The sequence below is a fragment of the Sceloporus undulatus genome, chromosome 6 (genome assembly GCF_019175285.1).
Source record: "Sceloporus undulatus isolate JIND9_A2432 ecotype Alabama chromosome 6, SceUnd_v1.1, whole genome shotgun sequence".
Lineage (NCBI taxonomy): Eukaryota > Metazoa > Chordata > Lepidosauria > Squamata > Phrynosomatidae > Sceloporus > Sceloporus undulatus.
The window spans coordinates 119,316,961-119,334,049 of record NC_056527.1 but is presented as its reverse complement, the minus strand read 5'-3'; the positions used below and the strand labels follow the sequence as shown (position 1 = coordinate 119,334,049).

General features: G+C 51.4%; 1 protein-coding gene across 1 annotated transcript; it reads left to right on the top strand.

Moving 5' to 3' along the window:
- On the top strand, positions 1 to 12,960 carry FBXO24 (F-box protein 24). Its single transcript, XM_042471858.1, has 10 exons — positions 1 to 194; positions 1,394 to 1,492; positions 1,619 to 1,805; positions 2,228 to 2,466; positions 4,125 to 4,401; positions 5,038 to 5,196; positions 5,755 to 5,876; positions 6,512 to 6,643; positions 7,388 to 7,558; positions 8,739 to 12,960. The coding sequence occupies exons 1-10, from the start codon at positions 87 to 89 to the stop codon at positions 9,066 to 9,068; spliced, it is 1,824 nt and encodes a 607-aa protein (XP_042327792.1). The 5' UTR covers positions 1 to 86; the 3' UTR covers positions 9,069 to 12,960.
- The last annotated feature ends 4,129 nt before the right edge of the window (positions 12,961 to 17,089 follow it).

Sequence of the window (17,089 nt, the reverse complement as noted above, 5' to 3'; positions counted from 1 at the left end):
TTGTGGGCAGAGGCATTCAAAAGCCTTGGCCATGCTGGTCCCAGCAGCAAGGGTGGGTCTGAGAACTCGCACCCACCCTGCAGGCTATGGCTGGGCGGGCAGACATGATGAGCGACAGGCACATCGCCCGAAAATTCAGAAGGAGAAAGCTCCAGCGCTTCTCCCACATCTCTAGCAGTGAGGAGCCCCTTGGAGTGAGCATGCTCTATTTTGCCCACTAGGCAGGGAGGAGGCCTTTGTGGGGCTGTTTGTGAGAATGGGAGGGCAGGGAAGGGTGAAGAAGAGGCTTGAGCTGGAAGGCCTTCTTCTCGGAGATTGCACACAGTCCAAACAGGGCTGTGGCTTCTCTCGCTGCTTGAGTGCATCTGCAGATTGAAGGCAAATCGGCTAGCCAGATTCAGGCCAGCTTCTGCATGATATTTCTATTGCAGCTTGGAGAGATCCACACAAGTTGGCTATTTCAGCAGACTTTCTTGCCTTTCATCAGAATATGTCAAGATTTTGATTCACCACATTTTGGGGGGAAAGTGTTTGGAAAGGAAGTCAAATCATGAGGCCGTGCCTCAGGCCATTGCGTCAACACAGCAAAGCAACTGCAAAAAAATAAAAGCCAACCCATGTTTCCTTAGCTGTGTAAACAACTGTCACATGCATTGACTCTAGTAGGAGGGAAAAAACACTTCATAGCAGCATCCACCCAAAGCAAGGAAGGAGAGAACCTGTTCCCCAAAAATAAAGATGACTTTGGCAGAAACAGTCCCCCTTTTTAAGGGAAGGGCGCGGTTGCCCCCTAGTGCTCTTCCAAGGAAGTGCACCCCGCATCTAGCATTCCTAGCATCTGCACAGCAAATAAAAGGGATTGTGAAAGTGGCTTTGCATTGGGCGAACGGATCTCCCTTAAAGAACCGTGGAGACCCTTGTTTTGTGCAGGCAATTCCTAGTTCAGAAGGAAGTTATGACTTTCCTGACACATTTCCAGGGCCTTTGACAAGGGTCAGGTAACAAGATATTCAACAAAAGGAACAAGATGCTCAAAAGATGGTTGTTTTATTAACAGGAAATTGGGTTTTTTACTAATGAAAGAGGAATATTTTGAGTGTCCTGGGATGTAGCTGTTCTTCCTTCTGTGGATTCCATTGGATGCTCCCCAGCTTCTGCAGATGTACAAGTCACACTTTTTTATTTCCTTTACTTTTGCTGCTGCATCTCCAGCTGCTGGGAATAAGGGGAGGCTTGACTTCTTGAAATCCTGCCCTTTGTGCAGCTTTTATTAAGGTACATGATTCTTCAGAAGGAGGTCTGGCACAGAGTGCTTTTCTTTGCTGTAAACATGTGGAAGTAAGATGGTTTCTGGTTCTCACGCTCTCACCACCTCTTTTTCCCTTGCTTTCAGCAACCCAAGAAGAAGCGAAGGAGTTCATCCACTGAGAGCCCCGAAGACAAAAAAAGCAGAGGAAATTCTACCTCTATCCAGATCTTCCCTCCAGAATTGGTACGTAAACCTGGTTGGATTAGATGGGTGAAGGGTTCTGCTGTGGGGTCCAAAGTCTAGGATGACCTTCATCTTAACTGAGCCTCGCTGGCCCTGCTCTTGTCTCCCCTTGGCCCCATTCTCCAGCTGTACTACATCATCTCCTTCTTGCCTGTGAGGGATGTTGTGGCTCTCAGCCAGACTTGTCGGTATTTCCACGAGGTGTGCGACAGCGAGGGGGTCTGGCAGCGCATCTGCCGTCGCCTTTCACCCCGGCTGCGGGATGAGAACTCAGGGGGCAGCCGGCCCTGGAAGAGATCAGCCATCCTCAACTGTCAGTATAGCATGGTGTAAATTTTTTTTTTGGGGGGGGGGGGGTAACAAGGAAAATGGTGGGAGGGACAGCAGGAAGGAATTTGCACAAAGAAAAGGATGTGTATGTGTGTGCGTTTGCATGTGGGAAAAGGCTAGCTTTGCATGGGAGATGGTGGTGCTTTGACAAGAGAAAGGTGGGATGGCCATTTTTCAGAGTTCAGGATTGTTATATGTTTGGCTAATAGAGTCCCTCTGGCTGTGCTGGCTGGTGGATCCTGGGAGCTGTAATCCAACCGAGTTTTCTGAGCTGTAGTAATTCAGAGAGAAGAGAATTTCTCTCCTTCAAAAGTGGCTCCCGCATACTGGGAAGGGGACGGTGGTGTGGAGTCTTAGCTCCTCCAGACAGACCCAAATTTCCCTGCCCTTGGGTCCCTTGCACAGACACCAAGGGCTTGTACTTCCAGATGTTCAGCGGCCGACGGCACTTTGTCAGCAAGACAGTTGCCCCACTGCTCTCTCATGGCTACCAGAAGTTCTTGCCCACCAAGGACCACGTCTTCATCCTGGATTACAACGGCACCCTGTTCTTCCTCAAGAATGCCCTGGTCTCTTCCAACATGGGACACATTCAGTGGCGCCGGGCCTGCCGCTACATGGTGCTGTGCCGCAGTGCCAAAGACGTAAGTGCTAAGGAGGGGGAGTCCCTGGGCCTCCAACAGGCCTTTCTTCCCCCTCCAACATGGGGCAGAAGAGGGCTAGAATGCCCTGCATTGTCAGAAGCAGTTGAAAAGGAGGGGTGGGAGAGAAAGAGAAGAAAAAGCAGGAGTGTCCCCACCATCTCTATGCTCCAGCCCTGTCTTTATTTCTCTCCCTCAACCCGAGGAGAGAAAGGAAAAGGAGAAAGATCTACCCCCCCCCCCCCCCCCCCTTTAACACAAAGGTGGGAAAACTCTTTTAAGTCCACCTCTACCACCAAGGGCCAAATTCAATTCCAGACAAGGTCTCAGGAGCCATATTCCAGGAGTGGCCTGTGCGATAGGCAAAAAAGCAAGGTAAAAAAAATTGCCAGCATATTTTACCTTACAACGTTTAAGTAAGTCTGAATCCCAGTTTGGTAGAAAGGTGGGGTATAAATCCAATAAATAAATAGATAAATTAGTAAACCTTGGGACCCAGCATGGTGTAATGGTTTGAGTGCTGGACACAGCAAGCCACTGTGGAAACTGCTTCAGGGAGAGAGTTCAGCACCTCCCAGGCCTTTTCCAAGTGTGTATTCTAGGACAGTTAACAACAACAACAAACTAAAACTGGGCATTGTGTCATCATCCGCACTGATAGGAACGCCACCAGGCTCTGCTGATAAAATCTTGTCCTTTTCTCTGCTGTGCCATCACAGCCCTTCTGTTGGCTTCAGTGGCTTTACTTTTGTGATAGCTCAAATGACAAGGAGACAATCCAGGTTGGAGTAACATGACCCAGGGAAGCGTGGGGAAGGAGGGAGAGCTTCATTTCCCCTGAGGGAAACATGGCAAAAGGACCTGAGGCAGCTTGAGGATAAATTGATGGAGCCTCGGGAAGGCCTAGAGAAGCTCTGGTTGCAATATATCAGTTTTTAAGACAGAGGTGAGCAGCTAAGAGGCACACACTACACTGTCAGGCTTCTGAATTTGTTGTTGCCAGAAGAAAACATGTTGGCCTAAATACCTAAGATCCTGTCTGATCCTGCAAGCTAAATAGGGTCAGCCCAGGTTAATAATGGAATGGGTGATCACCATTGAATACCAGGTGCTGGAGGCTCTATTTCAGAGGAAGGAACTGGCAAAATCACCTCTGAGGATCCCTTGCCTAAGGAAACTATGAAATTCCTGGGGGTACCATAAGTCATCAGATGACTTGAAAGCACATACACAGAGAAGCAAAAGAGCCCTTCCTTTTGGGGGTGCAAAACGTGTGCCTTACTTTTCGAGCAGCAATGCTGTGTTTGGGTTTTTGCCTGTTTGCTTTGCTGGCGCCATGATATGTAAATCTGGTGGAATGACAACCAGTTTGACTGGAGGGAAGGGAGCACAGATGACAGAAACAAAGAATGAGACATGTTGGCCTCAGGTCCACTTGTCACCCACCTTTTCCACTTTTCTTACAGTGACCGACAACTGGTCAACCCCTGTTTATTATCATTTGCTTCATTTATATGCCACCTTTCTCCCAAAGTGGGCAGGGGATATCCAGACTGGCCCTTCCTGATTGCTTTCCTTCCTTCAAGTTTCCTCTCCTAGATTATTCCTCTTCTAGATCCCCGTTTCCAGACTGATTGATGCTTGTGTTCTTCTGCCCACAGTTTGCCACAGACCCCCGGAGTGACACGGTTTACCGCAAGTACCTGTATGTGCTGGCCTCTCGGGAGCAGCCAGCCACTGCTTCAGCCACTGCAGCCACCTCAGGCCGCAGCGAGGGCACTGGCACAGCTTCTGGGGTACGCCTCTGTGACTGCGTGGAAGTCTACTTGCAATCCAGCGGGCAGCGGGTCTTCAAGATGACCTTCCACTTCTCTATGAAGTTCAAGCAGATTGTGCTGGTGGGGCAGGAGACGGAAAGGTCCCTCTTGCTCCTGACAGGTAAGTGGAGGAGTCCAGAGACTGGCCTCCCCTGGCCCCTTTGACCTCGCACATCCCCGCCCCTGTGGCACACAGAGTTAGCAAGACGCAGAGGCCTATGGCAACCCTGATGACAGTTCAAGAAGTGTGCCCCCCACATGCTCTTGCTCAATCTGGGATGGGAGAATAAGATGCTCCCCTCCAATGAGGAGCCAATGGATTTGCTTCAAACTCTGCTGGGTGTTACTGTCCCCCACGGAGTAGCCCATGTTGGCACCAGAGGGTGGTGGGATCCCATGACCAAAGCATGGAGATGAAAAAGACTGTGCCTTTTGGACTGCATCCTATAAAATCCCCATTCTGACTGGGAGGATTCTGTGAGTTGAAGTCCCCAAGAGTATTTTTTCCCCTCTAGCTGCAGATCATCACATGATCCTACTAAATATATACTTCTTTTGGGGGTGGGTGAAGGGGAGGACTGAAGAACTACTTTATACTCAGAACAGGCACAGAGCCCTTAAGCTGTTTGCTATGAGCCCCCTCCTTCCTTCTAGAAACCTGATGCAACTCCTTAATGCCACTTGTTTTTGCTTGTCTGAATGAGGCCACCTAACACTCCCCATCATTGCCCTTTGTGGGGCAATCCTTTATCCACAGAGGAAGGAAAGATCTACAGCCTGGTGGTAAATGAGACTCAGCTGGACCAGCCACGTTCTTACACAGTGCAGTTGGCCCTGCGCAAAGTCTCCAAGTGCCTTCCCCACGTCTCCATCCGCAACATGCACTCCAACCAGAGCAGTGCAGTCTACCTGACAGGTAACTCAAAAGATTCCCTTGCTGGTGAGGACAGCCTCAGGCTCTACAGAAGCCTTAGTTATGACTTATGGACCTGTTTAAAAGAATAAAGATTGGATCATCCAGCAGCACATGGAGGTTGTCTCCTTTCTGTTTTCTGCATGGAATAAAGACAGTAGCGGTTAAGCTACACACCTTGGGGGCTTAGAAGTGATTCTGGGAGAGAGAGGCCCCAGGCTGAGAAGGGACTTGTGGGAATTGTGAAAAGGAGGCTTGCAGTGGGTGGGGGGAACCAGAAATACAAGCAAAGAAAGATGGAAACAGGAAATGTGCTGAAAAAGTGGGCAAGAGAGCCCACAGAGAGCAAGTAGCAGGTAGAGAGAACAGAATCAGTGCCAGGGTAGAAGTGGTGCCCTTCTTTCCAGCCTCTGCTAGGCTGCCCTGGGGAGAGCCCACCATCCTTTATCCATCCCCTCAGGAAGTTGCATTTCTCCATTGGGTTGTACAGGTGTTGTGAGGTGGGGGAGTCCCACTTCCCTGCATGGCTGGGCTTGACCCTGCTTCTGTCTTCCCCGGCAGAAGAGGGCACCGTGTACTTTGAGGTCCATTCACCCGGAGTTTACCGTGACCTCTTTGGAACCCTGCATGCTTTTGACCCACTGGATCAGCAGATGCCCCTGGCGCTCTCTCTCCCAGCTAAGGTAACTCAAGGGGCTGCAGTAATTCTGGCCCTGCCCACCCCAGGGAGGCAGGCAGGCAGGCAGATGGAACAAGATGGGAGGTGGGGGGGGGGAATCATTGCTGAAGCAGGAGCAGATCATATAGGAAACTGGTGGCAGGAGAGGATTCTGGGGGGAGCCCCCAAGATCTGGGGCCTTTCTCAGCTTCTCTGGGGTGGGGGTGGGTGGGTCCAGGAACCTTCATCTCTCCCCTTCCTTGCCCAGGCACTAAAGCCTCTTGTGAGGCTTGTGTAGGCTGCAAGTGCCATGTTGCCTCCTGAAGCCTGATCCTAGGCAGCCATAGCCTGTACAAGCAGCCACTTCTTAGAGGAGCAACAATTCATAGAGCAGCTGGAGAACCAGGGGTCCAGACTTTGCACAATTCAGGGTTGGGGCCAAGGTTTTCTGGCTTTCTGCTCCACTCCTGGTCACCGGCCCTCAAGCATAGTGGAAAGGGCAAGTCCTGAGGGCACTGAAGGCTGGCTTTGGAGCTGACCAGCAGGAGCCTTGCCTTGTCCCTTCCCCTCCCACTGCCATCGTCTTTCCTGCTCCACCTGTTGGGCCCCAAATGTGGGTCAGGTTTTCTCAGCCCTTCTGCCCCTCTGCTTCTGTTCCAGGTGCTCAGCTGCGCCCTTGGCTACAACCACCTGGGGCTAGTGGACGAGTTTGGTCGGATTTTCATGCAAGGAAACAACCGCTATGGTCAGCTAGGCACGGGGGACAAGATAGACCGTGGGGAGCCAGCCCAGGTGAGGCCTCTCTCTCGGCCTGCCCCTTTCCCAAGGGACCCTCCCTAAAACAGGGCACTGGGTGGCACATATAAGTGGGAACCAGACACCCCAACCCTCTGTGCTGGGCTCCTGACAGTCTCCCCTCATTCTGTCTCCTATGCACTGGGGCCAGTCTCGCCTCTCTCTGTTCACAGGATCCACAGAGCCAGGGAGGTTATTTCTGAAAAGTAATTCCTTCTTGCCATTATGTTTGAGAAGCATCCCATTGCCATTATTCCTTGTGATGGGAGGAGGAATGCCCCTCGTGTTAAATATTGACCTGCTTGTTGCTTTCCCATGATGTTTAAGAGGGAAAATAAGCTGTATAAGGTTGATAAACGCAGTTTAAATCTCAAAACATTAATATCAGAATGCCCCCAAAATGCCTTTAAAGGGTAGCATTTTCAGATAACTAGAAACCTGTGCTTCTTACACCAGTGGAGTGACTTCCCCTCTTATTCATTGAGTTACATTTGAAATGTAGCTGTGCTGCATCCTTGTTAAACTGCTTTTAGAGGTAACTATGTTACTTGTGACTTATTGTTTCCAAACTTTGACCACAACCCTCATACAGCAGCAGAGCTGGGCGGGAGTCTTTGTGGACCACCAACTCTCGCTGCCAGCACAAAGCAGTCTACATAAGAAATGTGTGTTGGGGGGACAGTCTTCCACCATACCCTGATGATCTCTCTGTAACCCCCTCTGCCCATTTCCCGCTAACAGGTGCACTACCTCAAGTGCCCGGTTGACCTCTGGTGTGGCCTCAACCACACCCTGGTGCTGAGCCAAAGTGCGGACTTCAGCAAGGACCTGATGGGCTGTGGCTGTGGAGCGGGAGGACGCTTGCCTGGGTGGCCCAAGGGCAGTGCCTCCTTTGTTCGGCTGCAGATCAAGGTGAGCAAGCGGGACAGGGAATGGTGGGCTAAATCATGTAATGAAGCCCCCTTGAGCGCTGGACTGGACTCGCATGGAGTATGTAGCATGGACACAAGACAAGGTTTCAGAGCCTCAGTTCATCCCTGGGCCTCTCCTTCCCAGGGAATCCTTGGGATCTGAGCTCCTATCATTCCCTCTCCAGCCTCCTATTTGACTTGTTCCTCCTAGCTTGCGTTTTGTTTCTTTATTAAGGGAAATAACTTGCCCATTTTCTGCTGAATGCCTAGAGATCAGCAGCAAGCCCTGATGAGGTTTCCAGTAGTCACAAGACAGAGATGTGACCACTCAGCAGATTGCCTGCCTTCCTCCTCCTCTTTTATCCTCAAGCACTTCCAAAGTGCACCCAGGACCTGGGCAGCAGAAAGCAGGAGTGACGTGGAGTAGTTTCTGGCTTCAGAAAACTGCTCAGTGTTCTAACTAGCAAAAACCCCAGACACATTTTGCAAAGTGTATGGTTTCATGCCAGTTTATCTATAGGAAGTCCATTAATTTTTAAAAAAACTGCTTATTAAATCTAAGCTTGTTATTATCTCTGGAGTCTGCAGGCCCTGTTCCAGGCCCTCAGCATCCCCTGGAGCAGAACTGAGTTTTGTCCCTCCTATGATCCCCTTTTGACCCTCTGGGCCTCTCCAGATACAACAACCTTTTCCCCTGTGACTTTTGGCTGCTTCCCAGCTTCTATGCTGCTTCTGTTCCACATTTTAAAAGATCAAATTGAGGCTGAGTAATTGACAGTAACAATCTTGCTGTATTACCTGTTTGAAAACTGGTTCCTAGGACTGTTTTTAGACTGCTTTTAGGCATTTTTAAAGAGTATTCTAATATGTTTTTAACATTGTTTTTAACTTTATATTGTTTTTTATTTGTTCATCGCCTTGGGAGCCCTTGTGGGGCGAGAGGCAATACAGAAATACTTTAAACAAATAAATATAACATAACATACAGTAGCATTTTGGTCCCACTCCTTTTGCCTTTGGCCCCACTCACAACTGGGACATGGCTTCCAAGAAGTTCTCTGAAAATAAGTGTGGCCCTTGGGATGGAAGAGCTTCCCCATCCCCACCCCTGGCACTGCCATGGGGCAGGGGGACATGCACTCCCTGGACACCGTTCCCTTTTGTTCTCCTCTCCGCTGCAGGTCCCTCCCTGTGCCCGCCACATCTGCTCCACCCGCGAGTGCCTGTACATGCTGTCCAGCCACGACATTGAGGAGGTGTCCGCCTACCGCGAGCTGCCCGCCAGCAAGGCTGGAGTGCCGCCCAGTGACACAGAAGCAATGGCTGCCCGGGCATGCGAAGAGTACCTGAGCCAGCTGCACAAGTGCCCAACGCTGGAAGGGCGGATGGCCAAGGTGAAGGAAGCAGTGGGCAGTATGCCCCTCATGACTTTCCAGAAGGACTTCTTCTGGGAGGCTTTGGACATGATCCAGCGGGCAGTGGAATTCCGGGAAGGCCCGGCTTCCAGCTAGCCTGCCGGTCTCAGCTCCCTCTCAGCCCCTTTCCTCCTGCCCCGGACCCCCACCCCATGCCACCTATCCCCATGCATAGACACACATCATGGATCGTGATTAACAAATAGAGAAGACTACACACTGAACAATTGGGAGAAAATAAACCACAAGCACAGACCTAGCGCGGCCTCTGCTGAAGCATGCAGGAGGGGTAAGTGACAAAACTGGGGATCCCAGAAGGGCTCAGTTCATGATAAAGGGAATGGTGTGCCAACAAGCACAGCTGGGTCAAGCTTGGAGGCCCACACCTCCCTCTGGCATTGGGGCTTTCCACTGATGGCCAGTCGCTTTACCCTGTTTCTTTAGCATCCATGTGACCCATTACTGATTAACTGTCCAGAAAATAAAGATAACAGAGGACATCATTCAGCAGGAGCTGGAAGATGGAGCCACCACATGTGGGCAACTGGGCACAACTGCCAGGGATAGGTATCAGAGCCTGCCACCCCACCCCAGCAGCCAGCCAGCAAAGGGCCCTCTTGGCAAACAAGGCAGCTGCCACACGACATCCCCAGCCCATAGGACAAAGTCTGCCCTGCTCCCCCACCCCTCAGGTCTACCCTCTGCTCTAGACAAAGTCTGCCAGCAGCTTAGTGCCCAGGGACAGCTCATGGCTAGCCACCAGCCTGCCCAGGTCAAAGTTCCCAGTGCACACTGGAAGAGGGAGAGGGAGACAAGAGAGGCAGATCAGGAGGTGGCAAGAGCCATATGGTAGCCCCACAGAGTAGCTGCTGTGGGTGAAATGGTGCCTCCAAGGGAAGATGCAGAAAGCAGCCTGGTCTGAGGGGCCAAGAGGCCTTCCTCTGCCCCACTCCTGAATCTTGTAATTCCGTCCCTGTGAGTAGCCCCCTGATAACACCCTTCCCTTTCCTCCCACATGGGAGGCTGGCTACACTGGTAATAGAGTGGCTGGGCTCAGCTGGGCAAACCACACCAACTCCACTTCAGAGCCTCCTGCCTCTTAGATAGCAGCAAGGAGGAGAAACCCATCAAAGGCTAGTAGTTACAGTGTCCTTAAGTGCTTCTGGCAGCAGATACTTAAACAGTAGAACTATTTTCTGCTAGAGGTAGTGATGGCTGCCAACGGATGCCTCAAAGCAGGGGCTGCACAGATCCATGACAGATTGGGGCAACCAGTGGCTCTTAGTCATGATGGCCTATATATTCCCTCCAGCATGGAAGGCAGTGTGCCTTAGAATCATGATTTCTGAGGAACCTGAGCAGGAGAGAGCTACCCTCCTCCTGTTTTCCCTGTAGATTTCCCCCTGGTTTTCTTACTGTGTGTGCAGGATGCTGGATGAGAGAGGCCTTTGGTCTGACCCAGCCACAGGATTCTGCTTCTTAGTGGGTGATGATATCCCCTTGCCCCCCCCCCCCCCAAAAAAAAAACTTTCCCAGGCATGAAGTTCTTGAGAAGGAAATAAACAGGGCTGGGGCAAGGAGGAAAGAGGGCTCCTGGCTCAGAGCAGACACTGGCTGGCTTCCTGGAGCTGGTCTGGTTTTAGAAGCCAAATGAAGCAGCATCAGGGCCTGGCTACTGCTTGAGCAGCAAGCCGCCAGGAGGGAGCCTCAGGCAGAGCTGAGTGAGAATCCTGCCTGGAGCCACCCAATAGCCACTGCTGCTGCCAGGGTGCTGGGTGAGATGGACACACAAAGACCTGGTGCTTCCTACATCTACTCTGGCCACCAGATCCTTTGCGTCAAAGCTTAGAAAAACCATGAACAACCACTGCCCCCACCATGCATGAACTTTGGAACCCGCCACTGTGCCTGAAGCACCTCCCTGTGATTAGGCATGTGCCACGAGAAAGGGTCCATGTCCCTCTGTGTGCACACTGACTACTACCATGCTCTTCTGAACACAACTGCTCTTGTCTGATTTTGGAAGCGTAGGCAGGGTTGGGACCAGTGAGTACTTGGAAAGTAGACCACTTCAGAAGGGGACGCCTAGGACCTGCTGGCTGTTGCTGGGGGGGCTGCTATTGCGAATGGTCTGGCAGCCTCCCACAGTCCTAGTGTCAGGAGGGCTTGCAAGGTCTGCTTGGACCTTTCCTGGAGCCCTGAAATTCACCAGACGTAGCCAGATGCAAAGTGGACCCTTGGGGAGCAAAGGTGCTCCATGAGTGGCATACCGGGTGGCTCCAGCCCAACAGCATAATTTGGGAAGAGAGGAGCATATTTGATCTTGCTGTTGTTTTTAAAAGGGGAGCCAGGAAGCTCTTTTGATCACCTGCAAACCACCTCTCAGTCTACCAGTGGATCCCAAGAGTCCATGAGGGTGGTCCTCCTTCTTTTTGGCAATGGCAAAGACTGGGCGTGCCTGTCTCTGGAGGCAAGGCAACCCTCCTGGCAAAGGGCAGTTGGCCCCTGAAGTGGACCCTCGCTGTCCCCCCCAAGAACTGCTGAAGCATGAATGGGGAAAGCGGAACTCCCATGTCCCCCAGCTCATGGGGGGAGGGGCACCATTCAAATACCAGACCATGCCTCTTGAACACTGTTCAACTGGGCTGTTAACCCATCCTTCTGGCTTGCCATTTTGAGGATTTTAGAGGAGGAGAAGGCTGCTGCTCTTGAAAGGCTCAGCTGCTCACTTCCTTGCTCTCTCCCTCTGGACCCAATCCACACTGGGCCCAAAGGGAGAATGGAAGGAAAGCAGAAGGTGCCATGCCATCTCTGCCCTCCCCGGCCATTGCATCCAGAAGAAAAGGAGGAGGAAATGACAGGTGGCAGCCGCAAGTTGAGAAGATCCCAGGTTGGGCTAACCGGGGGGGGGGGGGGGTACCTGCAGGGACAAGCAGGAAGGGTGCCCTTCCGTGCCTTCCCTGACACTTGCCCTCACAGGACTCAGAAAAGCTCAGTCCCAGGATGTATTTTTTGGGCTGAGGACTCAGGGTCCCCACCTGCAGAAGTCCTACCCAGATCCCTGGATTTTGGGATTAAAGAGAGGAGCCCCCCGAGCCCATGGGACTGCTGTGCCCCTCCAACCTGCCTCCCCAGCAGAAGCCCATCAGGATCATCTTGCTCCTTGGATGTGAAGCCACTTGCGCTGAAGCAGAGTCTTGTGTTGCACTTTTGCACACTCCTGGAGCAACCCACCCGTCCTTCTAGGGGTTTCCTCCTTTTGTCCTTCGCTCCAGAGGTCTCCATTCTATATTTAAACCACCCCCATCTCCTGCCAATGTCCAGCGTGCCACCCTTCCCCTCTGCTCTTGAGTGCCACTACAGCGGCATGGGGGAACCGGTTCTCTTGCACCCTCCAATCCCTTCAGGGCTTCAGGAAGGGTCTCTCCAAAACTGGTCCTTCTGTGGAGACTTAGCTGCCCTGGGGAAATTTCCCTTCCCAGCCCTGCTTGCAATGCCCTCTAGGCCCAGGAGCAAAGCTTGCTGCCTCTCATGTTGCATCTTCACAGTGTTGAAAATAGGAGGAGGAGGCTGAGAGGGAGAGGGATAGTAGCAATGGGCCACTCACCTGCTCCTTCAGGGGAGGGTCCTCTCTGGCCCTACTCTGCCTCTGGAAACAGCATCCAAAGCAATGCCATCCTGAAGGGGACCACCTGCTCCTCCACGCTGGAGGCTGCCTCATCCCAGATCAGAGCTTTGGTCATGTGGAGGGACTACTTTTGTTTGATTTGTATTGGATAGCTCAAAGTAAAAGGTAGAGTCCCTGCCTTCCCCCCCCCCCCCCCCGTTCAGTAGACCACCCTTGGCTCTTGTGAATGGTTTTTCTTTGCATGTTACATATGCATGCACATACTCCTGAATGTACAGTCAGCCCAGCTATCCACAGATTTTTTATCCACAGATTCAAGTATCCATGGCTTGAAAATATTTTAAACATATATAAATTCTAAAAAGCAAACTTTGGTTTTGTCATTTTATATAAGGGGCATCATTTTACTCAACCATTATATTTAATGGGACTTGAGCATCCATGGATTTCGTTATCCATGGGGGGGGACTGGGAACCAAACTCCAACAGATACGAAGGGCCCCCACTGTATAGCCCTCTCTCTCTGACCCTCAGGAGGTTGTTCTTGCCCCGCCCCCCCCCCCCCGGTCCAGCTGGTGGGCTCCCCTTTGGGGCAGTTGACGGATGGCTGTGTAGGCAGGACATTTGACCAAAGAGGCCTCCGTGGGTCTGGTCCCAGGTGGCTTTTCTGGTCTTGAGCTAAACAGGCCCCACAGCTGCAACCTTTCTTTCCTGGTTCCCAAACAGCTCAAAACAAGAGCTACACCTGGTTAAATTTAGCTAGGCTGCATCCGCACTGCGGAAAGCATCCAGTTCCATACCACATCATATAATAATAACTCAGTCCGATGGAATTCTGGGAATGATAGTTTCCTCTGACAGAGAAGGATCAATGTCTCACAAAAATACAATTCTTGGGATTCCATTGCCTTGAGCCATAGCAGTGAAAGTGGTGTGAAACTGCACGACTCCTGCAGTGTGGATGCAGCCTAGTTCAAAGCTCATTATTTACCCCTTTCTTCTATTAAGGCTTCCTTAATGAATTTGTGGGGTAACAAGCGCTGCTTCCCAAATATTGCAAATAGCCAGTTAAATTTGAATTGTATGTTGCTTTCAAGTCTCCTGTGGATTTATGACAACGGTTTTCCTAGGCAAAGGATCCTCAAGAGGTAGAATCATAGAGTTGGAAGAGACCGCAAGGGCCCTGATCCAGTCCAACCCCCTTCTTCTGCCATGCAGGAAATCCAAATCAAAGCATCCCTGACAGATGGCCATCCAGCCTCTGTTTAAAGACCTCCAAGGAAGGAGACTCTATCACCCTCCGAGGAAGAAGTGCATTCCACTGTCGAACAGCCCTTACTCTCAGGAAGTTCCTCCTAATGTTGAGGTGGAATCTCTTTTCCTGGAGCTTGCATTCATTGTTCTGCGTCCTATTCTCTGGAGCAGCAGAAAACAAACTCGCTCCCTCCTCAATGTGACATCCTTTCAAATATTTAAACAGTGCTATCATATCACCTCTTAACCTTCTCTTCTCCAGGCTAAACATCCCCAGCTCCCTCAGTCCTTCCTCACAGGGCTTCATGGTTTCCAGACCCTTCACCATTTTTGTTGCCCTCCTTTGGACATGCTCCAGTTTCTCCACATCCACTTTGAATTGTGGTGCCCAGAACTGGACACAATATTCCAGGTGGGGCCTGACCAGAGCAGAATAGAACGGCACTATTACTTCTCTTGATCTAGACACTATACTTCTATTGATGCAGGCTAAAATTGCATTGGCCTTTTTAGCTGCCGCATCGCACTGTTCACTCATGTTCAACTTGTGGTCTACTTGGACTCCTAGATCCCTTTCACACGTAGAAGTCTCTCATTCAGCCAGGTGTCCCCCATAATCCTATATCTGTGCAGTTTATTTTTCCTCCCTAAGTGCAGTGCCTTACATTTCTCCGTGTTGAATTTCATTTTGTTAGCTTTGACCCAGCTTTCAAGTCTATTCAGGTCATTTTGAATTTTGATCCTGTCCTCTGGAGTATTAGCTATTCCTCCTAATTTGATGTCATTTGCAAATTTGATAAGTATGCTCCCAATTCTGTCATCCAGGTGATTTGACATTGCCTGCCTTTGAAATATAGGCTAGTATTCCTTGGTGGTGTCCCATCGAAGCAGGTCTGACCCTGCTTAGCTTCCAAGATCAGATGGGACTCGGAGTGCCTTCAGGGTATTTTGGCTTCTCAGGGAGATGTCAAGTCTAAATCAAGACAAAAAAGAGCACCTTTGAAGAAACCAATGGCAAAATGTGCCGCTAGGGATCAGTGGTGACAACGCATGCTGTTTTCTGTGAAGGCCCTGATTTATGTACAAAATAGCCAAGGAACTAATCCAAGCAATTCAGCAAAAGAAACTATGAAGGACAATTAATGAATCTCCCCATTTCTTCTTGTCTGCTTTCAATTCCCCCCCCCCCAACATGGCACCCCTAAGGTGAAATGTATAACCTCCAAAATGGGGTTTTCTTTGCAAGAATGTGACTTGTCCATAGTCACCCAATAGGTTTCCATGACCGAGTGGGAACTTGAACCCTGATCACCAGACTCATACTCCAATACTCAAAACATGACATCATCCTGGCAGTGGCATACTGGGGGTTGGGCAGACTGCCTTGGCCCTTGGAAGTCCATTTTGGCTCTGGCACGCAACCACACCAAAACCCAGATGGAAGGGACTGACCCCCCCCCCCCAGAAGGGGCTACTGTGGCTGCTGGGCGAGTGAGAAGGGGACGCGATGCCCTTCTTCGCTTGCCCAGCAGCCACACCAGGTATACCACTCCACTTTGGGACACTCCCTTTGGAAGGTCACCCGGTGCGGTCAGCACCCCCTGCACCCTCTAATGATACCACCGTGTCATGGCTTTCCCCTTTCTATTGGCAGGCAGTAAGGAATTTATTCTCAGACTTGACATTACAAGCTCTGGGTACTTATTGAACCAAAGGTCCTCAATTCTAGGGGCTGAAAGGGAGCATCCCTCAGCAGTACCAACATAGAGGACTGAGGCTGACAAAGCCTTTTGGTCTCTGGGGAAGGAGAAGGCAGTCCAACAGAAGTCATGGCACAGCCCTCTGTCTGTCTGGGAGGCCCCCAAGCTCCTGGACCAAAGCAGCTGTCCCCAAAGTCCATGGCTGATGGAAGGGCAAACTGCCCAAAGATCCCTTGGGGGTACGTGGTGGGAAAGGAAAGGGGGCAGTGGAGATACATTTGTTTCAGTCCCTTCCTCCACTAGGACTGGGCCCTGTTTACACAACCACCAAGCCAATGTAGCTCTGAACCTGACCAGAGAGTGTGGCTTCAGCCTCCGCTGCCAAATTCAGAGGAGAGCTCCCCTCTGGGCCTGGATGGAGGGATCCCTGCAGACAGACTGTTTAGACACAAAGCATCCCTTGCTGGGAAACCAGATTCCCCAGACAGCAGCCAGAGAGAGAGAGAGAGAGATGGAGGTTGCGCTGCGCTGGGGAATCCAACAGGAGAGGCATGTGTGGTTGTGTGGGGAGCTGTCCATCTTGTCTTATGCTGCCCTTTGCCTCTCTCAGGACCCTAAAGACAAGGGGAGGCCCAGCTCCTTGACCCTTTGGGGTCGCTGGGGAAGGGACTCCTAGGGTGGCGGAAAAGTGGGTCCTGCTGGAGTAGTGGGGAGGCGGCAGGTGGCTTCCCCGTCCCCCCACTGCTTGCTGCTGGCCTCCTTCCTCACCCAGGCGGTCAGCAGCTGTCGCACAACCAATGCCCAGCCACGACCTCAATCTTGGTCTTTTTCTCTGGCGTGGCATCAAGGGGGGGGGAGGCTGGAGAGACCAAGAGAGAGCCAAAGAAGATGCCCTTCCAGCCTGAAGGACAGGAGGGATTGCTTTTCCTAACATGGAAAGACCCCTGTGCCGAAAGCGGCCCTTTGACGCACCAGGAGGCTGGAGCCAAGGTTTCCATGCATGTGGCCTATTTTTATGACTGCCCTTGCCCTCCTCCCGGCATAGGGGTCTATTTTTGTGCATTAAAGCACAACAAAGTCCACTTGTGCCTGCAGGTTATATATAGAGGCCGCAAAGGGAGCCAGGCTGGGAGGCCCCTGAGGCTGGGAATTGGGTCGGAGGGCTCCCAGGGCGAGAGGAGAAGGTCTGGAGAGCCAGCCTCTTCTCTGAGGCATTGCTTTGGGAGGGAATCTGGGACGCTGAAAGGTAGGAAAGAGATGGCGAAGGAGGAGAAGCTGAGAAAGAAGGAAGGATGCTCAGGAAGGTCAGGAGTCTCCTGGATACCAAGCTGCAACTTTTCATAACCAGCTCCCTCTATCTGTGTTGGATGACAAAACCTACCATGCACCCTGCGCTGGCTGTGGATGATGGGATTTGCAGCCCAATACCTCTGGAGGGATCTGGCTTGCAGGGAAATCCCTTTGCCCCCAGATTCTCACTGCTAGCACTTGCAGATGCCTTGTTAAGGAGGCCCAACTGCTGGAACTGTGCACCC

Excerpts from the sequence above, each read along its gene's own strand:
- FBXO24 (XM_042471858.1), top strand. The coding sequence starts at position 87 with ATGGCTGGGCGGGCAGACATGATGAGCGACAGGCACATCGCCCGAAAA. Across the intron at positions 5,877-6,511 it reads CGCTCTCTCTCCCAGCTAAG|GTGCTCAGCTGCGCCCTTGG; the intron begins GTAACTCAAGGG and ends CTTCTGTTCCAG. Across the intron at positions 7,559-8,738 it reads TTGTTCGGCTGCAGATCAAG|GTCCCTCCCTGTGCCCGCCA; the intron begins GTGAGCAAGCGG and ends TCTCCGCTGCAG.